Raw genomic sequence first — 23,676 nt, 5'->3', positions numbered from 1 at the left:
TTACTTTGCTAAAGATACTTTGGATCCTAAGAGTTTTATAGGCAACTTTATTCAAATCCCAGGGAATAGGTTATTCCCATGATGATGACTACATAAGAGTTGAAACTAATGGCTTATTTTCTTTATGAATATAACATGCAAAAATTCTTAAATAGAATTCTAGCAATGCAAATCTCTAAGTATACTACAATAACAATACATGACCAAATAGAACTTATCTGAGTAATGCAAGGTGGCTTCACTATTAAGAAGCATTTTATAGTATAATTCAGATGTCGTATAGACATGACTTTTAAGACCTATGCATGGTTGTCTCAAATCCCCATCCCACATCAGTTTCAATCTCTAAAATTCAATCAGCGGATTTTTCAGGAGTTTCTCTAGGTTTCTTCTCATTATCTCTGGCTCTCTTTTCCTGAATCTGTTGAATTTCCTCCTACACTTTGCATCTTGCAGATGTTGATTTACTCTTTTCAGACAACAAACAAGTATGGAACACAGGCCATTCTTCATATTTTCTGAATCCTCTCCCCAATATCACTTTCACAAAGCAACCTGTGTGTGAGATCTTTACTGTTCTAGAGAGGTGGTTACATTGCAGTTCCACACAGCATTCAGTTTAAACATGGATGTCAGACTTATATGTTCTTTGAAAGTTCTTCACTTATTTTTGCCAAGTATGGTTCCAGTAGCTATATTGCTCTGCCTTCTTTCTCTCCTCTCCTTCTTTTCCCCTCTCCTTTGTTCTTGCCCTTCTCTACATTTTGTGCATTTTGTATGAAGAATAGTTTAACTCTTTCCTTGTTGTTTCTCTTTCCCTTAATCACTCTCTGTCCTAACAAGATATTTTTCCCACAAAGTTCCCTAGAGGAAACTTGATTCCATCTGGAAAATAAGTTTTTTTCCATTTTGCTACTAGTTTAATACATCAGTAGGTAAGAGTGAGAGAGTGAGAGAAAGAGAGAGAGATAGAAAGATGAGAGAGAGAGAGAGAGAGAGAGAGAAGAAACAACACACGATCATCTCAGTAGATGGTAAAGCCATTACCATTAAATATTTTATTTCTTGCAATAATAACCCAAACAACTAGCTTATCAAAGGGAATTTATAATAATGCTACAACAGAAAATTTCAACTACATTTCACAAATAGAAAATGAAGTGAAGCCAGCAAAATGATAAGGTTGCTTGCTATTGGCAATATGATTTAAAATTCTTCTGGAAGTTTTAGCAAATGCAGTAAGACATGAAACAGAAATAAGAGGCATAACTATTGGAACAGAGAATGAAAAATTATTATCGATGATATATATGCTTACCAAACTGAAACAAAGAAACAAGGAAAAATTCTTAGAAAGAGTAAGAGTTTAGTAAGGATCCAGACTATTAAGTAAATACACCAAATGAATAGCTATTTTATATTCCAGCAATAGCAATTTAAAATATATAATCTAAAAATGTACTCTATTAATGAGTGACAAGCATATAAAATGGCCAGGAAAGAAACTTATTAAGAATTTCCAAGACAGAAGAACATTGAAACTTTACCGAAGGAAATTAAAGTCTGAAGTACATGGGAAGGCTTTTGGTTGGTAGGCGACAGAAACTCAACACAAACTCTCTTAAGTTCAAAAGGGGATTTGCTGGAAGGATACCATAGTAGTTCACAGACCTGTAGAAGAGCTGTAGAAAACTCATAGATCTGAGAATATAAGGCATTAGAACCAGCACATGCCACTCTCATTCTTTTTTCTTCCTTTCCTTAGGCGACTGGCTTCATTTTCTCAGGCTCCTCCGTGCATTGGTTGCTGGTACTAGCAATGTAAAGAGAAGGAAGTGACTTTCCTCTTTGGTTTCAGTATGAAAAATACCACAGGGAAGAACTGTGATTATCTGCGATTGGGTTGTATACCCACTCCTTGACTCATTACTGAGGCTAGGGCCATGGAATAATATAGCTAGAAAGCCCACCAGACTCACATGGGAGGAGTAATGGGGGAGGAGACATTCCCAAAATAAAGTGAGAGGGGCTGTTATAAGTAGGGAGGAAATGGTGCTTGGGTAAACAAATATGATAGATATTCCATACTGAAAGGACATTTCATCTACCTGGATATGGACATGATATATTGTGAAGATGATAATGCTTATGAGAAGTAAATTAATGAAACAATTAATTATACCTTTGTTAAATACCATCTCAATGTAAATTCAGAAGGGAGATTTCTCTTTAGAAATTAAAAGAAGTGATTTTAACTAAGGTTTTCTTAGAGACTTAAACAAGTAAGAAAAGCTGAAAGAAAGGGGGAGGTGTTGCACTATCAGATATTATAAAGTTATAAGTAAATAATGTGATTCAGCTGTTTAAAAGGTTAATTTAACATGATAACTCAGAAATAAACCCTAACATATTTGAGAATTTAGAATATGTCATCACAAATCAAGTTGTATTCTTATATTTTGCTAGCCCCCCCCACCTCAGTGTGTATGATATCTGAAATGGAATTAAATTTTCAAATCTCTTTGAAATTGCAGGTAGCAGAATTTCTGAAAAGTTTCTAAAACCAAGACTTAGTATATTGAAAATAACAGAGCAGTACCTGTGTGACTCTTTTAAAGATATTCAAAACATTCTTGACACTTTACGTTCTGTACCATCATTATTGTTCTATTTTAGTCAGCATAAAACTCTTCATCTGGGCTTTATTAGGTTCATTCTGGACCTCTGTACCCAAGCCCCAATTTTCCTACCCCCTGGGAATTTTAGGAGCCTTATCCTCACGAAAAGAGAGAATGCCTATGAATGCCACGTCATAGATATTTTGAGAATCGTTGAAGGTTTCCAAGGTTTTTTCTTTTTTCTTTTTCTTTTTTACCTTTCTGGAGAATTAAGTCTCTTCTTTCCTTTGTAGAACTCTAACTTCTCAGCCTTCTGCCAGCATGATGCTTCTGTATTTTTTTTTTTTAAATCAGGAACCCAGTTGATAAGTCACTTGTCAGATTTCAGTAGGATTACCACATCACCTTGGGCTCCTCATGCCAGCTGTTTATCAGGCTGCCACCATTAGACACGCTTCAAAATGAATCTGTAGTTATTTCAGATTTAGATTCTTCTCATCTCATTTTCTTGCCTTCTTGTCTTTTCTTAACCCATTAAACTCATCTTGCATTATTCATTTCTTCCTGAAGCCTGAACCTCCTTCTTTAAAGGAAGCTGCAAACATGCAAGAGACTACACATCAAGGTTCTCTCTAGTTGCAGATGGGGTGTATCTTACTTCTTATGTAAAAGGATGTCTTTTTCATAGTAAAAAATGCAGAATATTTTGCTTGATCTACACTATGTGTGTGTTTATTTACTCATAAATAAAATACAAACAGTGTGATGTATCACCCTGAGTCCTGGATTAGGAGAATGAGAATTTGGGGTCAAAGCAATTTGTGTTTTCTAACTCTATGATCTAGGTGGTTTGATCTCTTGGAGCCTTAATGTCCTAGTGTTCAATAGTGTTTCAATAATACTTACTTTGGAGGGTTGATGTGATGATTAAATGACGTAATGCAGATGAAGGCCACATGACAATGCCCAGCACATAGCAAATACTGAACAAATGTTGGTTCATCTGAATCTGAGCACTTGGTCTCCTGATAAGCTCAGTGGTAAGGATGTTGCTACCAGAGTTTGTGACTCTGGAAAATTTGTAATCAATCTGGAGCGTTCATAGAGTATACAAAAAGTTGTCTTCGTGAAGAGAAGAGAGAAGATTTATGGCAGGGACAGAGGGGGTGATAACAGCAAAGGTGAATGTAATGGGCATTTAGTGAGAGTCAGGAGCAAGTCAAAGGAGAGAGGAAAGCTGGGATGGGGAAGGGAGGGGAGTGGGCAGAAGCAGATGAGATGGAGTGGGCTGAATGGAGTTGCTCATCTCCTGCACCTGAGCCACATTATTTTTGGTACCCTGAAGGCTTAGTTTATCTATGATTTCCCTCGTGGGGTTTTTGATATTATTAAGAGAGACCTGTGTGACTGTTTCCATATTTTTGCTTCTACTTAGAAACATTTCATGCTTTCAAAGTCAACTTAAAATAAATTAGAGCAGGGGAATTTTTTTTTTTTTTTTGGTCAGAACAGACCATTCCAGTGTCCCTGGATATTGCTCTAACCACGTTTGTGGAGAATCGGAGGAAGAGTTCTTTCCCATTCTCTCGGATTTCAAAGAGGAGAGTGCCCAAAAGGCTCACATCAAATTGAGTTGGGATGAGCCGTGTCAGAGGGCTGTGATCCTCCTAAGGCAGGAATGAGTAGCAGATGGAATTCTGGTTGTATTCTCTGGGATCCAAAGACTGTGTGGAAACTCTATGAATTGGGTACCTTTTGAACTCAGTGTCACTTCTGTTGGCCCCCTTTTAAAGCTCTAGCTCTACTGCGTTCTCCTTATTTCTGTCCCAGGCAGTCTCTGATGATGTGGAAGTGGCACCACAGTCATGCACAGTAGACCCAGAGAGCTAGGGAATTAATACCCTATGGTGTTACCCTTATCCATGGGATGAGAGCCTGTAGATAAATGCTGTCTCTTCCATTCCTCGGGAGGATCATTCTGAGTGTCACCTACAGCTCCTCTGAAGATCTCTGACTGCAATAATATAAGAGGTGGGAGGGAGGAGTTAGGATTATTTTGTTATTATAAGGCACTCAAACTACCTGTGAAGGGGTATGGTATTATTTGAGAGTGAACTTGGATTAGCTGTAAATGTATATTGTGAACTCTAGGGCAACAGCTAAAAAAAGTTTAAAAAATAACAATAAGCAATATGCTAAGAAAGAGGAATCATGTAAGATGCTCATTTAAAACCATAAAAGGCAGAAAAACAGTGGAAGACAAAAATAAGAACAGAAAACAAAGGCAACAAAGAGAAAACACTAATAAATATGGTAGCTATTAATCCAATTATATAAATAATCATTTAAATGGTCTAAATTGACCAATGGTTTCAATGAACTGATTAAAACATGGTTAATAACCAACCATGGTGATAGCTCAATATTGCACCTGTGTGCTGGCTTTCCCTTGTTGTACCCTGATTCACTCTCTCTGTCCTCCACTCACTCCTGCTTCCTGAAATCACTTCCAAATAACCTACTTGCCACGAGCCCTTGTCTCAGGATCTACTTTCTAGAAGGAAACTAGGCCACGACCCTACCTTGGAAGCAATTCAGGATGGGCTAAGAAAGGCCCCTTTCTCTGGATATGGTGGTATTCTTTGTTTCACTCTTAATATGTTTCCTGTGATTTATTTTTTACTTAAAATTGTTGAAACCAGTCTGTTCACCTTTTGCCTTAAAGGTTTATTTTATTTTATTTTATTTTATTTGCGGTATGCGGACCTATCACTGTTGTGGCCTTTCCCGTTGCGGAGCACAGGCTCCGGACGCGCAGGCTCAGCGGCCATGGCTCATGGGCCCAGCCGCTCCGCGGCATGTGGGATCTTCCCGGACCGGGGCACGCACCCATGTCCCCTGCATCGGCAGGTGGACTCTCAACCACGGCACCACCAGGGAAGCCCAAAAGTTTATTTTTTAAAAAATAGTCCGTCATTACTAATTAATTTACTTAGCAAACATCTCTTCAAGGCCTGTTGAGAACAATCATAAGTTCATACTAATAGTTCTAATTCAGATCCTAAACGACAAGATTCTTCTTCACATTCTCCTGTTGCCTACTTGTATTTGCCTTCTCCTGAAGTGAGAACTCTGGATCCCTGCACCCTCATGACAGTTGCTCATTTGCTCTTTCCTACGATATGTATGACATAGTTTAGATTACTACTTTATGATTACTACTGACTAGAAACCTGCTAATGGAAGTTCAAGATTTCTTTGCAGTGTATATGTTTGTGTGTGTGCCCTTAGAATTGGTCTCTGAGGATGTATAGTTGGAGTACGGTATTGAAAAGATATTTAAATTCTTGTTTTCCATTATGGTTATGTTACCAATTTGATATACAGTTAGATTTGATAGTTTCTGTTTGTATTCAGTTTTAGGATTTCTTTATTCCTTGCTGATTTGCTTTTCTCTTTGAATATTAAAACATTTGCATAGTTCAAAAGTAAAAACTATCTGTAAATGCGAAGTCTTTCTGTCATCTTTAGTGTATTCTGCCTACTCTCAACCCATCCCCCTGTAGATAACCATTTTCATGGTTTCTAGTCTGTTATTCTTGTTTGTCTTTTTGCAAAAATATGCAAAGACATTTCCCCTATCTTTTACTCCAGAGATAGCATAATACACTATCAAATACTAGATAGCATAATATACAACTCACACATGTTGCTTTTTCCCCACTTAGCATACATATTGGAAATCACTCCTCATCAGTTTACAGACTTTGGGATATTAGTAGCTCATTATATATATGTAGCATAGTTAATTCAATTGACTAGTATGGTTAGGTTAATTATAGGAATTTCTCAAGGAGTGCAGCAAATATTGGTTATGGACAGCATGAGGTCTTTGGTATTGCTAAAGGATAATTTTAAAAAATCATAAGAATCCAAAGTGAATATATGTTAAAGATCTTATTTAACTCATTAATTGATGAAGAAACCAGTAAGATGTTACAACTGGTTTGAAGGAGAATCCAAAGAGCAAATATACAAATCCGTCAGGAAGGCTGAGATGAATTTGCTTATTAGATGTAAAACTGGCAAAATGCATCATATCTACAAGGCAATAATTAATTGCATTCCATGGGACAACTTTACATTTCTAAAACCAAAAATCATTTGCATTACTATTAGTTTTCTCCAATTTTCAGAACTGTGAAATAGCTACAAGATAATAGAAAATGGAGATAACTGAGATGGGTGAGTTAGACAGGATATTCACTAAACTTTTTTGTCCATTTCAAGTCTTTAACCATTTTTCTTAACAATGTTTATGGAGGGGATGGGGATGAGGGGTAGGGGAAAACAGATTTATTTTTCCAAAGACTGGCTCTAGTCTGAACCACTCAGTAGTTACCTTGCATTTTTCTGCCTCTCCAAAGTTTCTTGAGGGCAGGGATGGTGTAATAAAAGCTTCTGTATGTCTTGACGGATTCGGCACAGAGCTCTAAAGTGCTCTGCACTGTGCTAGAGTATTGGGGGCACAATCGTAAATCCCCTTCTGTTGATGGTTGGCACGTATCAGTGGACTTACGCCCCAGTCATATCCACTATTCTTGTCTTCCCATTTTGTGCTGTGTTGTTCACGTACAGCAGACTGTTGTCAATAATTTACCTTCTGAAAGGGATTAAAACAGAAATAGCAAAATTCTCCTTATAATACTTCATGTTATGCCAGCTTCCTGGATCTCTCTCGGGTTTGTGCCTTAGGCCAGGTTATAGGTGATACAGTACTAATGAGCTGTTATAATTAGATCCTTGTGGATGGAGCCCAAGTTCTGCTTAAATTACAGCTTTTATCAAGTCAGATAATGGCTGGAACACTCCAGGACAGGGCTGAGGCTTTGATATTGCCCTTCTTTAAAACATTTATTATTATTATAGTTTTTAAAAAACTATTGTTTGGGTTCAGTGAGAAGGGTAATTTATTCCCCATTTTATCCTGCTGTGAAAAATTTTCCTATCTCAGTCACGATAGAAGTGTTTGCTGAAACAGAATATTCTCATTTGAATCATGTATTCATCATCTGTGTGCTTCCTCTTCATGAATATGGAGGGGATCTTTGCTTATATTTTCTATCTTGAAATACAGCTTTTCAGAGCATGGTTCAACTGCAGGCCCACGAGCTGCTCCACCTCCAGCATTTTCTAACGGCATCACAGCCTACCTGGCTGCTTAACCAGAAACCTCAATCCATCTTGCCACTTCTCTCTTCATCGTCTACACCCAATCAGTTACCAAATCCTACTGATTCTACTTGCATATCTCCTAAATCCACCTGTTTCTCTCTGTCTTTATCATCACTGTGCTTTTCCAGACCCCTCATTTTCTCACGGCCAATTTGCCTTTTGGTTGATCACCCGGTTCTAGGCTCACGCACACCTCCCAGCTGGAACATCCTCTGTATTGCTGGTTCCCAACAATTTTTTGATCAAAGACCCCGCCCCGCCCCGCCCCCCCCAAGTTAAAAAACAAAACAAAACAAAAACCAAATCAAGGACTATCCCATGAGACTGATGGTTCTCTGGGTTCTCAAAGGTCAAGAGAACCAGGCCATTTCCATTTTTTGAGTTTCCCAGAATATTAAAAAATGTGAGGAATTGCCAAAATAAGCTATAAAAATTGTAATGTGTTATAACTGTTTGCATTTAACAAATTAATAATTTTAACATGAGAAAACTGTGCAGTGTAGTTATGCCTTTCACAAGATAATTGGAGGATTTATTAAAATGTCAGTTCTTAGTACTTTATAGAGAGTGTATCATTTGGATATGGGGAACACCTTTATGTTAATATGCTGAGCACACATATAACATTTAGGAAAGCATTTGGCTACAAACAACCAAATACCTAAGAATGTAATAAGTCAGTATTCATATGTCTCACATCTAGAAATCTGGATGTGTTGTCGGGGATTCAGGTTCTTTCCACCTTTATGTTTTTCCATATGCAAGGTGTAAGCTTTTGTCATAATGCTTGTCACCTCATGGTCATGAGATGGCTGCTGTAGCTCTAACACATGTTCACCTTCCAGTAAGAAGAAGAAAGAAAAGCAAAGGGGAAAATAAGGAAAGGCAAAATTTAAAGGGACAAAAATGTTTTTCTCCTGTTGAGACTTTACTTTTTCATTGGGACAGAGACACTAGTCCCAGGGATTTCCACCTACATTTCATTGGCCAGAATTATAACATATGGTTAGCCATAGCAGTAAGGGAGGCTTGGAAATTGAGTATATTGTTTTCTAGCCTCTTCGGAAGAGGAAGGCAAGTAAAAAGGGAGTTGGGAATGAATGTTGAGTGAATCCTATTTATAGCTTCTGCCACAGTCGTCTTCTTTTTTTTTTTCTTCCTTTTTATATATTTTTTTTATTGAGGTGAAATTTACGTAACTTAAAATTAACCTTAAAAATTATTTTTATTTTTTTAAAACATCTCTATTGGAGTATAATTGCTTTACATTGTTGTGTTAGATTCTGCTGTATAACAAAGTGAATCAGCTATACATATACATATATCCCCATATCCCCTCCCTCTTGAGTCTTTCTCCCAGCCTCCCTATCCTACCCCTCCAGGTGGTCACAAAGCACCGAGCTGATCTCCCTGTGCTATGCAGCTGCTTCCCACTAGCTATCTATTTTACATTTGGTAGTGTATATATGTAAATGCCACTCTCTCGTTTGTCCCAGCTTACCCTTCCCCCTCCCCATGTCCTCAAGTCCATTCTCTACGTCTGCATCTTTATTCCTATCCTGCCCCTAGGTTCTTCAGAACCATTTTGTTTTTTTGATTCCATATATATGTGTTAGCGTACGGTATTTGTTTTTCTCTTTCTGACTTACTTCACTCTGTATGACAGACTCTAGGTCCATCCACCTCACTACAAATAACTCAATTTCGTTTCTTTTTATGGCTGAGTAATATTCCACTGTATATATGTGCCACATCTTCTTTATCCAGTCATCTGTCAATGAACACTTAGGTTGCTTCCATGTCCTGGCTATTGTAAATAGTGCTGCAATGAACATTGTGGTACATGACTCTTTTGGAATTATGGTTTTCTCAGGGTATATGCCCAGTAGGGGGATTGCTGGGCCATATGGTAGTTCTATTTTTAGTTTTTTAAGGAACCTCCATACTGTTCTCCATAGCGGCTGTCTTCTTTTAAACTTGCCAGTGTATCTTTGTAGCTGCTGGTACAACTTCTGAAGGTGTTACTGCATGTCCATCTGGGACCCCTGATGGACAGATAGCTTGAATCACATGACCCTTCTGATTCACTGACTGAGAAAATGAAAAACCTATTATGCATTCATTAGTGCTTTTACATAAATTTCTAGTTTATTAATCATATCTGTATATACTTAAAAATTAGTCGTATATATAGACTTTGTTATTCCATCTACAGATACAATGGATTCACAGACCTCTTCATATAGCCTTGCTAGTCCCCACAGGTTCACTACTCTACAGCACCCTCGTTTGCTTTCAGAAACACGGAAATGGTCATGTCACCATAACCTTGGTTAAAAATATTTAGTTCTTTTTTGCCTACAGAAGAAATTCTAAAATAATTAGCATTTTATTCAAGGCCCTATACAACCAATATTTGGCCTTATCTCTGGTCACTGTCCTCTCTCTCGAGCTGCTTTGTTCTGCCACAGAGCCTTTGCACATGCTATTTGCACTGAATGCTCTTCTCTCTCTTCCCCATCTGCTGAAGATCTGTTCCTGCTTTAGACCCATATCAGACGTTACGTTCGCTGTGTGGCTTTCCCCAGGGCCCTGAGGCAGAGTGGGGGAGCTCTCCTCTGCCCCTTCTAGCACTTCTTTGTCCCTTAGTTGTGGTGCATTGCCCATTTATTGTGATTGTTTATAGGCTGACTCATCCCAAGGGAACCAGTCTCATTCATCTGTCTATTTCGAGAGCCCAGAATGGAATCTGGCATATTGAGGGAATTCAAAATTTGTATATTGAATGAGTAAATGAAAGAATGAAGGGAAATAGGCAGGGAGTTTATTGTAAGGTCTTTGCTTAGATCAAATCTAAGAAAACAGGCTGCTGCTTTTGTCTTCCTCCTAGAACCAGACCTTCATTAACACAAAACCAGACTTTCATTAATAGGACCAGATCTTATTAAGATATGTGTTTAGGACTTTGAAAAAGCTGTCTTGCATTTCAGGAGTTGGAGAGCTCTGTTTTCTGCTCTTAATGTGCCTTAATTTTCTCTGGATTGACACAAAAGCAGTTTGGATGTGGTACAACCCCAAGGATCATTCGTGACTGTGGTCATTAAAAGAGTTGTTTTCGGAGCCATGGGTGTCCTTGGTGAAGGTTCAGGGGTCCTCATGAGGTGCTCCCTTTTGTGTGTGAAGTTCTTTTGATCTTAGCTGCAGAGACAACCTTCAGGCACAACAAACTACGGTGATTTCTTCTGTTGTGGGCTGTGGATGGTTGATCAGGGAGGCAGCCCCATGAGCATACGAATATGTTCTCTACCCACCGATCACATGCATGTGCATTAGCTGGCACTGCTCCTTACCCCTCCATGCCCACCTCCTCATGCCCCATAAAGAGTCTTTGTGTGAATTAGAAAAAGGTCCTCCTTCTGCACAGATGGGATAGAAAAAGCCAACCCCCTCTGGATGGACAGAGCTCCATGGGTGCATGACTCAGAGACCTGACAGTATATCTGAGCAAAGATAAAGGCTTTCTTTCCTCTGGGAAGAGGATAACCAGCACCGGCCAATGGTAACTGGATAATGATAGTGGTCATGCCCTCAGTCTCTACCTTAAAAATATAACTTGCTCATAGACATTTAAAATAATAACTATTTTTATTACTTATTTTTAATACTTATTTGTATTTTTATAATAACTCTTAATTTTAGAACATTTTTAGATTTACAGAAAATTTGCAAAGATAGTACAAAGAGCTCCCAAATACCCCATTCCCAGTTTCCCCAATTATTAAGCTTTTATATTAGTATGGTACATTTGTCACAATTAATGAACCAATATCGATATACATTATTATTAACTAATGTACATACTTTATTGAAATTTCCTTAGTTTTTCCTAATGTCCTTTCTTAGTTTCAGGACCCCATCAGGATACCACATTAGTTATCATGTCTTCTTAGGCTCCTCTAGGCTGTGACAGGTTTTCAGACTTTCCTTGTTCTTTGATTACCTTGACGGTTTTGAGGAGTACTGGTCAGATGTTTTGCAGAGTGTCTGTCAGTTGGGATTTGTCTTTTCCCTATGACTAGACTGAGTGTTTTAATGGGTTTTATTAGTTTTAGGTGTGGTAAGGCCAACAGATCCGGGGATGACTGCCATTGAAAAGATAGCTTGTTAGTATTCACAGATCCCAAAAGAGGGGGTACACGTCATACCACGGAGGCCACGCTGAGAAGCATTGGGGTTGTTGTGAGGCAGAGGGAGGGAGGAACTGTGGGCAAGAGTCTTTACTGTGGTTTCTGCAGGAAGGAATGGGTTCTGCCAGGTAAGCAGGCTTAGGATTGGCTAGTTTGAATAATTTTAGTGCGCTCTGGGGCATAGGGGCTGTCCCTAGATGTCTGGTACCTGTCTGGGGTTATCGGGGCAGGTGGAGAGTGACTCAGGATGTGAAAGCTTGGTGAGGGAGGTGTTGGGGTGTGGTTGCTGGTTTGGCTGGCTGGTATCTGAAAAGCATGCCCGTTGGAGGGGGGACTCTTCCTGAGGAATGGAGGGGAGGGAGGAAGGGGGAGGTGACGGAGGCAGGAGGCCAAGGCAAGATGACTCAGGGGTATTTTCTGGTTGTCCAAACAGGGCTTGTCTGGGATACGCATGTAGGGCAGATGTTAAAGTATTAAGTTTACAGAAGATGGAAACATGCTTAGTACTTTGGGGTTATATATTTTGGGGAGAAAGACCATGGAGGTAAAGTGCCATTTTCATCACATCGTATCAAGGATATAACTTATCACTGTTGATACTGACCTTGAATACCTGGCTGATCAGGCCCTATTTTGTGGCACCATATCTACTTCACGTCTGCCTTTAATTTTAATGTTCATCTCATATGTTTGAAGTGTTTGTAGGGTAGGGTCTTGGTAAACATCCAGTGTAGTTTTCCTTGAGTCTTGATCTTCCAGAAGAATGAACCTGCCTATAGTGGGTTCTAGTTCTTAGAGGGGGGCCCTCTTTGGGGTGGGTGTCTCCACAGAATACAGTCTTGAAACTTGGGCCTTAGGCAAGATGAGTTCCCAGGGGAGACTTGTGTCTGAATATCCTGCTATTCTCTAAAATGGTTGTCCTTTGTATACTTCCAGTTGCTGAATAAATACTTCAGTAAATACCGACAACTCTGTCAGGAGTTGGAGTTGATTACCACTGAAATGAGACAGGATATATATTCACAATACTTAGCTGTGAGTTAAAATGCTCAGAGTACTAACCTATTTTTGTATATAAACTTAAAAAATCCTGGTTACTCCTTAAGTTGCCTGACCAAAACCTTTTGGAGCCCTCTGATGTTGGTGGAGATCATGAAAGATACGTCAGTGTTCCTGCTCTGCTTTTGAAAATCCCAAGTTGGGCAAGGCAGGCCATGGAGTTGGTTGGTAACTCACCTGCACCCCTTTTTCCCCCTCATGCCTCAGGGTCTAAGTCGCAGAACTGTCTGTGGAACTCCCTCATCGACGGTCTCACAGGGAATGTCAAGGAGAAGCCACGGCCGACGATTGTCCATGACCCCCGGCCACCGGAGGAAATCCTAGCTGATGAATTGCCTCAGCTTGATAGCCCGGAAGCCTTGGTGAAAACGTCCTTCAGGTTTGGTGGATTGCAACTCAGTTTGTTCCTTCTTATTTGCTTGTGGAGTTATTTCAGTCCAGTTGGATGCCGCGTCAGCGTGGCCAGCAAATTACCTCATTTCTCTGCACGAAGTAAATTAGAATTGATGAAGTAGTGTCGGAAGTAATGCCGCTAAACTTCTGGCTGGATTTCCTGAATGTAGTGAAGACCATATCAGTAGTTAAGTTGCTGTTGGTATTTAATTGGTATTGGCATTTAAATGCTGAGGCAAAGGATTTACTGACATTGGCAATTTGAATTGGATTAATGAGTCTTTTGCTTCAAAGGAGGATGACGAAGGGAGATAAGTGCACGGGGGGGAAAAAGCATGTGGTGGGAATTAACTCAGCCCCGTGCCTTTAGAGTTCCTTGCTGGGGGAAGTTTTCTAGTTGTAAGAGAAGTGAGAGCTGCTGCCTCCTGAAATGAAGTGCGGATCTTCTTCTGTGGTTTCCCAGGTGGCTGTTGACTCTGTTCTTGTTCATCGTTTAGTCCTGCGTTTTCCCGCAAAGTTCTCTGGTGTTTTCTTTTTGTATTGTACTCCACTTCCATCATGAGGCGTCTCCTTACCTTCTCACCTGTATTAAATAAAAATCAGTCTGGGTATGGATGTGGTATAGAAAAGTGATTCTTTTTTCTGAATGGGTCTTTCAAACTCACTTTTGAAAAACGTAGTTGTACTGGTGTCAGAAATTAAGTTTTAATGATTTTGCCAGCCTGCCTTCCTCCCCTCCTTTCCCCCTGTTATTCTAATTTTACTTCTTTCATTTTTCTTTCCATTATATAAGGCTTTCGTACTCTCCACATGGCTAGTAGTACATGTAAGCTTCCCTTTTCTTCCCTCATAAACAAATCAGACAGGATTTGGAGTCCAGGAAATATACTTGAAAAATGTGTTCTCTTTTGCATCCAGGTGATATGTGTAATCGCCCAGTAAAAGCCATTTCATTGTGTGAAGGTTCTTAGTGTGGACTGAATTATAGATGAGTTCTGAAAAGGAGTGATGAATAGGGGTTTGGATTTCTTTATATAATGTGACTGATGCAGTGGTGGGACCAGAATTGCAAGGCAAATGCTTTTCTTATTCCTAGTAAGGGTTTACTGCATTGTGAGGTTTAAATGAAATAAAAACCACTCAAGTAGAGAGAAGTACATTCTATGAACCTGTGATTCTCTGCAAGTGACTGTGGGGGGAAGAGGGGAGGGTGAATGGGTCTCGTGGTCTGTGTGTTCTCATCTGCAAGTGTCTCTGGTGGAGTCAACCCCTTCATATACTGTCTTCTGGTAATTACACCTTCCACCTCAAACCAGGTTCATAGTCTTCTTCAGTGAATAGCTAAAGAGCTGCTCCCATGAAAAGAACATCGTATTTGCTAGCCCAACTCCATTACCATCATCCCTTCTCTTTGCATTCCCTCTGTGCTCTTTAATAGAGAAAAGGTACTGATGGCCATGAACTTCTTTTGATCTGCTAGTTGTATTATGTGCCAATGTCTTGGTTCCAGAAAGAGATTAAGTTATAAGTTTCTTAAGGTCAGGATTTATTTCTGATTCCTTGTAGCACTTGGTGTGTAGTAGGAGAAACACAGTAGGTGTAAATATGCCAGTCCTATAGCAGTGGAAGCCAGAAATGTATTGGCATTTGTTGTTCATTTACTGGTCTCCTTAATACAATTCTGTGCTATCCTGGAACCATCCTTTCTTCCAAAGAAGACAGTTGATTTCAACAGCAATGTTAGAGGGTAAATATTCTCTAAAGCAGTTGTCCTTAATTGTGGTAGTAACATCAGTTGTGAGATTTGTTGCAGATAAGTTATTATAAGCAAAATGTGGGAATAGCTTACTCATCAAGAAATAATTTAGAGCAGAATCAAGGTTGCTCTTGTAGCAGAAGACCTAAATAGACATTTCTTCAAAGAAGACATACAGATGGCCAAGAAGTACGTGAAAAGCTGCTCAACATCACTAATCATTAGAGAAATGCAAATCAAAACTGCAATGAGGTATCACCTCACACCTGTCAGAATGGCCATCATCAAAAAAATCTACAAACAATAAATGCTGGAGAGGGTGTGGAGAAAGGGAACCCTCTTGCACTGTTGCTGGGAATGTAAATTGATACAGCCACTATGGGGAACAGTATGGAGGTTCCTTAAAAAACTAAAAATAGAACTACCATATGACTCAGCAATCCCACTCCTGTGCATATACCCAGAGAAAGCCATAATTCAAAAAGACACATGCACCCCAATGTTCACTGCAGCACTATTTACAATAGCCAGGTCATGGAAGCAACCTAAATGCGCACTGACAGATGAATGGATGAAGAAGATGTGGTACATATATACAATGAAATATTAGTCAGCCATAAAAAGGAACGAAATTGCGTCATTTGTAGAGACCGTCATACAGAGTGAAGTAAGTCAGAAAGAGAAAAACATCATATATTAACGCGTATATGTGGAATCTAGAAAAATGGTACAGATGAACCGGTTTGCAAGGCAGAAATAGAGACACAGATGTAGAGAACAAACGTATGGATACCAAGGGGGGAAAGCAGGGGTGGTGGTGGTGGGATGAATTGAGAGATTGGGATTGACATGTATACACTAATATGTATAAAATAGATAACTAATAAGAACCTGCTGTATAAAAAATAAATAAAATAAAATTCAAAACAAAAAAAGCTTGCCCTTGTAATAATACCACTTGTTTTCTAGATGCCTTTTGGATTGCAGAGAAGGAATGAGTTGTAGCTGGATATTAAATAATGTGATAGGAATATATCACAATGTGTTCCCCCCCCCACCTCCCTTTTTACTCCAGGAGTGAAAAAACCTGGTAATTGCTGACTCCAATATTAGTGACTCCGGAAAATCTAGGACGACCAGTGCATTATGCTCCTGCAGTTTTAAACTTCAGGGGTGCATCCATCATCAGCGCTCTCAATCCCTATGATAACTTCTTTAACCAAACAGTACAGTCGTCCCTTTGCTGAGATTGGGGTGTTGGGTTCTTTTTTCTGACTCTGAAATTCAGTCTCTCAGCCACCGTGCCGTGTGTGTGTGTGTGTGTGTGTGTGTGTGTGTGTGTGTACACACTTATACACAACCCCACACACAATTAAGGGATCCGGGCATGTGACTGTGAACATCCTGCCCTTTGCAGTTCTGCAGAGTCTTGTTTGCTGCGGAGGAACACATGGTTCTTGTGAATTGGCATCCTCTGTCCTCATAGCTCCTCTGCAGGATCGTTACCACCGAGCAACAGGGGAGAAGTGATAGCTTTGCCTACTCCCTTCTCTTTCTCCTTGTTCACACTTGGAGGGCATTTGGAATTTGGGGCCACAAAATATGGTCATCTTTTTTTTTTTTTTTGATTGGGCAAGGAAATGCCTCTTTATTCGTGCTGGAGCTGTTCCTGAGGCAGTCAGACCATGGGACCCTCATTGGGACCCTTGCCCTCAGCTACTTCCATCTGTGGGAGATACTCTGTCCCAAGAACACCTATTGTATCAGCTTCTGTAACTGATGCAGCAGTGGGCGTGGTAGGTGGGGGTGTCCTTCCGGGCAGCAGCTGGGGACGCACGTGCAGGTAGCGCTTGGCAGCCACCTCCCACTCCTCCATGCCTTTGAGCAGATACACACAGAGTGAATAAGATCAGACTTGGGTTTTGTGGGTCCCGGTGCAGACACTGTGGGCTCTGAAAGCTCACGAAGCCTCTGACATGAAAAAAAGTCTGCTTTCAAAACCCGAGACTTTTGAAAAGAGGAAAGTGGGGACCAAAGCTAAATAAAACGTCTTGAGTGTCTCGAAAGTAGACACTTCTGGGAACTGTACCCAGGTGCCTGTTTTCCTTGTTCCTCACGATCTGTCCCTTTGAACCTTGTTCTGCTCAGGTTTTTCTTAAAAGAGATGAGAGAATGTGCTGAGCCTGAAGCTTAAGGAAGATAGGGCAGTCCAGCCAGTCTGATTAGTGACCGGAATCTTAGTATTTACCACTAGAAGACCCAAGAGAACAGGAAAGAGCTGGCTGCTGAGAACCCTTTATCTCCCCAGCTTCTAGTGTGCACATTTGCAAAGGTGAGACCCAGCCCAGATTGTACTGAAAGTTAAGGAAACCAATGTTTATTGAGCATCTGCTATGTCTAGGAACTGTACATTCATTTGCTCATTTAATCTCCCCAAACCGTGGTAAGGTGTGTAGTGCTATCCCAGTTGTGCAGGTCAGGAAACTGAGTCTCAGAGAGATCAAGTAACTTACCCAAAGCCACCCAGCAAGTGGCAGAGCTGGAAATTTCAACCCAGTCCACCTGGCTCCAAAGCCTTACCTGTCCACCATGTTCTACCACCACATCACCTTGGCTTTCCTGCTTCTGGGTTTGCTGTTGGTGAAATAAGATAGAGTGATTGATTCTACTAATCTGGATGTGCAATTTGGATATATAGTTTGAGGCTTATCCTGTTCTATCGCACTAACTCTTTTTTTCTAGTCTAAACTTACGTTTTTGATCCACCTACCCCTTTCTGGTAGGAGCCCATTAAGGTAAACTTTATGTCCAATAAATTCGTTGAGGGATCCTGTTAAATGCAGACCCACATTCAGTAGGTCTGGATAGCAGCCTGTGAATCTGTGTTTCTAACAAGCTCCCAAGTGATGTGGTGGTCCAAGGACCACCCTCTGAGGAGTGAGGCGTGGGCTTTGGAATACCACAGGCATGAATTTGCAAATGCTCTTCTTAACTGTGTGATTTTGAGTCATGGTTTTGATTCTCAGTTGCCTCATTTTACAAACGGAAACAGTGAAATAACAGCAGTGGCCTCGGGTCCTGTTGCTAGGATTGAGTGGGCGATGAATATGGCAGCCCCTAATTCCTTCTCTCCCAGTTTTTCAAAATCCTGTTTAGGAGTGGATTGATCCTCTGCACCTTGACCCCTTCTTCTGTGACTGGGCTGTGCAATGTGCCCCAGGCTGGGAATACGAGCCCAGTAGGTACTTTGTGAGCAAGGCTGGCCTCTGGCCTGACCTCCTTGGGCAGTAGTGGAAATTCTGAAGCCATCCAGCACGTTGGCCATCTCAGTTACTTACCTTGAATTGTGTGACCCAACATAGGTTTTGATAATTTTGCATTTGGAAGAAGAGTTTGCTCACTCCCTGGAGAGTCACTGGGGGATTGATGAACTTCTCTTCCCACACAGAATGGACTTATTTGGGCTTTGGCAAAAGCGTTCCTGATTCTATACGTAACTTACTAAGAATATGTTCCAGAGAGCAGAACTGCATTGATTGAGCCAACACCCTCGGCCGCAGATGAGATTAAGTCCTTGTCAGATCCCATTTAACGGATTGCGTTTTCCACGCAGAATTAAATCGTTGAACTCATCCTCATTTTGGCTTTTGGCATTCATTTTTCCACCAACAGCTATAGCCAAGAAGCCAGTTTCTGACTTGATTACTTTCAGGAAGTGTGCAATCTGGCTGATGATATGGCTTGGTGTGGGGTAGCGTCCCCTGCAGCTTCAGACCCCACCCCGGAATGAGTCATGGGTTAAAATTCCCAATTAGCTCATGGGAAGTCTGGTCACATGTCTTTCTCTATCACCATATGTTGGTCACCCACCGGGAACTTCGGGGGGCCCCTACTTCCGTGACTTAGTGCTGTCTCCCTGGAGTTGACATTTTCCTTTCTAGTCTTCGCTAATCCAAAGCGGTAGAGTTTTGCTCAGGTCTGTGAAGGGGAAAAATGAAAGAATGAATTCTGAGTTTTTTTAAAACTCAGAAGAGTTTCTGTTGCAACTTTGGCTTCCCACAAGGGAAATACTTAGGCTTCTCTTTGCAAAGCAAGTTTTTATAGACAGATTTTCCAATGTTGGAAATTGACAAAGCATATATCGTGCAGACACCGTTCCGTTTGCATTCTTCCTGGTCCTTCCACTAGTATTTTGGGAAAGAGGGAGTTTTGTCTCTGTGGTGGCCATGTGAATGCACCTCTCACATCTCTGACCACACGGAATGTACTTGACCCATGGCCCCAGCTTCTGTGCAAGGATATTTGTCCCTGTGATGGCTCTGGCTGTGTTTCTCAAGGGTACTTTCAGCCAATGACTAAGAGTGCCAGGGATCCTAAGGGTGGCCATTCCTGGGAGACACGGGACTCCTCTGATGGTGACTTCAGCTCGAGGACTCCAAGTTCCTTGGTGAACTTTCTTTAGAATTGCACTGTGATCTAAGACGCTCCCACCCAACCTGCCGTCCTTCTCTCCTTCGCTGGAGGTCAGACCTGCATCTCGCCTCTCCCTGCCTCCTCTGGCTCCTTCCCCATTTTCTCTTTCAGATGTTCCCCCTGATAAATTTCTTGCACGTCTAATCCTTCCTTGGCACCTGCTTCTCAGAAGGCCCCGGCTAACGCAGCCTCACACCATGCTGCGATGCTCTGCTGGCACACCACTGCCAGCTCTGTGCTGTGGGCACAGCTGCAGCTTCAAGGCTACTGGCCTAGAAATCCTGGGCCAGTTTTCTGTGCTTGATTTTATACTTGATGCTGCATCTAGTGGTGGGGTGAACATGGGGCAGGCCACAGTTTCTTTTAGTCTTTTGTACTTTTATTGCCCACTGGAGACTTTGCTGAAACATTGAGATTAACTAAAGAAGCTACAACGTGAGAAGGGAGCATTTAAAATCGTACCCCAAATATAATTGTTTCTTTTGTACAAGGGAAATGCTAAAGAATGTTGGACATTGTACAGCTGGTTTGAACACTCTGGTTGCCAGCCAGTGGACCTGTCTCCAAGGCTAACTTCCCCTTAAGAGCGTATCCTTTTTCAAACCAGACACATTCTCATCAGGCTATCCGGGAAGCCAGGGTTCTACCCATAGGAATGGCACTCATCCGAGGTGTCCTCAACAACTTGGTATATGCCTAAATCAGAATAACTCCTAGCAGAACATTTTACAAAGTGTGGGTGAGTCATCCTAGGAGAATCCCACAGGGAGGAGTGGGGAGCTTCAGTACTGTCAGGCGGGGGAGAGGCTCGGATACTCCTGGAGGCTTCATCTCCATCTCTCTGCCAGTGTGCAGCGTGGGTCAACCTCCCGTGCTTCCTGATGAGCAACAGGAACTTCTGTCCTTGGTCACACAGAGACTTGAAGTGTGCTAGGAGTCTCTGAAGTTCTCTCTAAATGAAGGCAGGTCTCCCATCTCTCCATGGCGGTGCTTTGCATCCCATCGAGGTCTGGTCATGATTCTCATGTGCTTCTGGATCAGATGGTCTGGCCTTTAGCCCTTGGGTACTTTGTCCCCATGTCAACCTCATGGGTCAACTCCCCAAGCACAATCCCTGGTAACTTCTGAGGTTCAACCTCAGGAGCTTGTGGGAACCTCTGGGGCCTGTCCAAACCACACAGAACCCAAGAGACAACTTGGGGAAGCTAAAACCCAGCCTCCTTCTACCTGACTCTACTGGCCACAGAGTTTACTCAGATGTGGACCTTCTGGTTTATGGGTAGATGTCCCTCTGGAAAGAGAAGTGGAAGTCTCACTCCTGCCCCATCTGCCTCGTCTCCCTGTAATCCCCCAAGTCCGAAAAGCTGGGTCTCTGGCTTCCTGCTTCTCCTACATTATATCCTCCTCTTCCCCAGGACCAGGCCTTGGGCTAAGTCTTAATGGTGGATGAGGTAAAGAGACAGATTGGCCTAACTGATATGGGACCCTACACTGGGAAATACCTCAGAAGCACCGTATGTTATGCCTTAGAAACTTTCAGTGATGAATGACTTTACCTCATTGGTTTTTCTGCAGTAAAATTAAGGTTCCCTAAATAAAAATAGAGCAACACCCTTTGAAGCTGTGCCCTGCGGTAATATCCCTTGATTGGTGATTGGTCCCTGTCCTCAGCAGTGGGGGATCCCGGGTTATGTTATGAACCTCACGATAATGTTACCTTGTGTTTTACTCTGTAGAAATTTTTGTCCCCACTTGCAGCCTTAAGGCAGGGTTTCTGCCCTTGCTAGCAGGAAAGGAGAGATTTCCTTCTTATTGAATCTTTCTAATAACGGATGCTCTCTTCCCATTCAAATGCTCAGTGCTTGTTCTGCAGTCACATCCCATGCCCGGCACTGGAGCCACTTGAGGTGAACTGGATCAGCACATACCCTTGCCCCCTGACCTTACATGGATCAGTGAATATGTTGAATGACACTTGGTGTAACCATTGAAACAGGCCAGCCTGGATCATGGTGGACATAAAAGGGAAGCAAAAGGAACGGCGTTAGCCAGGGTCAGGAGGCAGGAAGACATGGCATATGTTGAAGGAACTGTTGGATTTGTGTCTAAGGCATGTGAAAGTGAGGCAGTCTTGGAAAAGTAAAGTTGAGACCAAATATGGCAGGGTGTTGTTTGCCATGAGAAGAAGGTTCACTTTTATTCCATAGGCAGAGATCTTTGGAGCTTTGGGAAATCTTTGGGGAAGTAGAAAGAAGACTGCATATTTTTTTCTAATTAAATTACAGAATTAGGATTTATATTTTCATGCCTCTGCCCTCTATACACAGAACATCAAGACTAAGGTTTTCTGCCCGGCAGCAGAGATGGAATAATGGAGCTGGAGAACAGCATGGGATTTAAAAACCTATGGAGGAAGAAGAGCATGGACAGTCTGGGGAAGACCCTTGTGAAAATATGTCTTCCCGCATGGATTGGAACAGGGACCGTTGTTTTTTCTATCACTTCTAAATGTAGTAGCAGCTAATGTTTATTGAATAGACAGCCCCATAACTGTAGTCTGGCTGCTCCCCATTTATTGATTACTGTTAAGTGCAGCAGGAGTTGAATTTGCTAAGATGAATTACCTCTGGACCCAGCTCGGTTGGGGAAGGATGGTTATTTGAACAAGAGCTGTAGACATGCTTGTCCTCCTTTGGAAGGGATGATGATTCTGGCTCAGGTGATGGGGTCAAGTACTCGGAGGCAGACGCATTGCAAACTGCCCGAGAGTATAACTTGTGCACACTCTGCAAAGCCAGAAACAGGAGGATGTGAATCAAATAGCAAACTTGGATTCCGGGATCCAAACCTTGATCTGTACATCAGTTTCATTCTTTGAAAATGGTCTGGATTGAGAATGAGAAAGGGGATGTATGCAGGGGGCTGAATTATATTTATTAAAATTTGTGTTTCTCTATTGTTTTGGTAATTATTCTATCTTCGACCCTGTCTGGCCCTGTCGGGGCTGAGTTTCGTCGGTCATTAGGTTTCCATGGGTAGCACTGAATCAGGCTTTTGTGTCTAGCTCTAAGCCAACTGGTAGGTGCCTACATTGTTTTTCAAAAAACTATTTTGACAATTTTTAAACCTTCAGAGAAGTTGTAAGACTAGTAAAATGAACAACTGTCTATCTTCCACCTAGAGTCACTTTTGCTTGCTTGCTATCAAATCTATCATCTATTTATCTTTTTTTTTTCTGAATCTTTTGACCTTAAGTTGTAGACATCATGACCTTTCAGCTTCAGCTTGTATCGCTTAAGAGTGAGACCACTTTCTTACACACACAGTATAATTACCAAATTCAGGAAGCTTAACTTTGATATAATACTATTATCTAATATACAGCCCACATTCAGATTTCACCAAATGTTCCGATAATGTCTTTTTTTTTTTTTTGCGGTACGCGGGCCTCTCCCGTTGCGGAGCACAGGCTCCGGACGCGCAGGCTGAGCAGCCATGGCTTACGAGCCCAGCCACTCCGTGGCATGTGGGATCTTCCCAGACCGGGGCACGAACCCATGTCCCCTGCATCGGCAGGCGGACTCTCAACCACTGCGCCACCAGGGAAGCCCCAATAATGTCTTTTATGACAATCTTTTTATCTGATCCAGAACCCGTTCCTGAAGCACACATTACATTTAGTTGTCAGTCTCCTTTAATTTGAAGCAGATTTTTAGTCTTTCTTTGTCTTGCATGGCATTAACATTTTTGAAGCAAACGGGTCACATGTTTTTTGCGGCAGAATGTTCCTCAGTTTGGGATTGTCTGATCGTTGCCTTGCGATTTGATTCAGGTTATTCATGTTGACAGGAATACTATATAAGTGACGTAGATGTTGCGTCCTCCATGCAGCACTGGAAGAGGGCTGTCGATTGTCCCATTACTGGTGATGTTAGCTTTGATTATTTCATTAACG

At 41.5% G+C, this 23,676-nt stretch overlaps 1 protein-coding gene across 2 annotated transcripts in view; it reads left to right on the top strand.

The window, feature by feature from the left end:
* The window catches only part of PDE1C (phosphodiesterase 1C), a 565,059-nt gene that overhangs the window by 191,941 nt on the left and 349,442 nt on the right, over positions 1–23,676 (top strand). For both annotated transcript variants that reach the window (XM_065884420.1, XM_065884421.1), the window contains exon 3: positions 13,307–13,478. In XM_065884420.1, the coding sequence (XP_065740492.1) occupies positions 13,307–13,478 (172 nt within the window). The remainder of the gene's footprint in view (positions 1–13,306; positions 13,479–23,676) is intronic.

Source organism: Phocoena phocoena, chromosome 9, assembly GCF_963924675.1.
Source record: "Phocoena phocoena chromosome 9, mPhoPho1.1, whole genome shotgun sequence".
Lineage (NCBI taxonomy): Eukaryota > Metazoa > Chordata > Mammalia > Artiodactyla > Phocoenidae > Phocoena > Phocoena phocoena.
The sequence above is the reverse complement of the archived record's forward strand: the minus strand, read 5'-3'. Positions and strand labels throughout refer to the sequence as shown.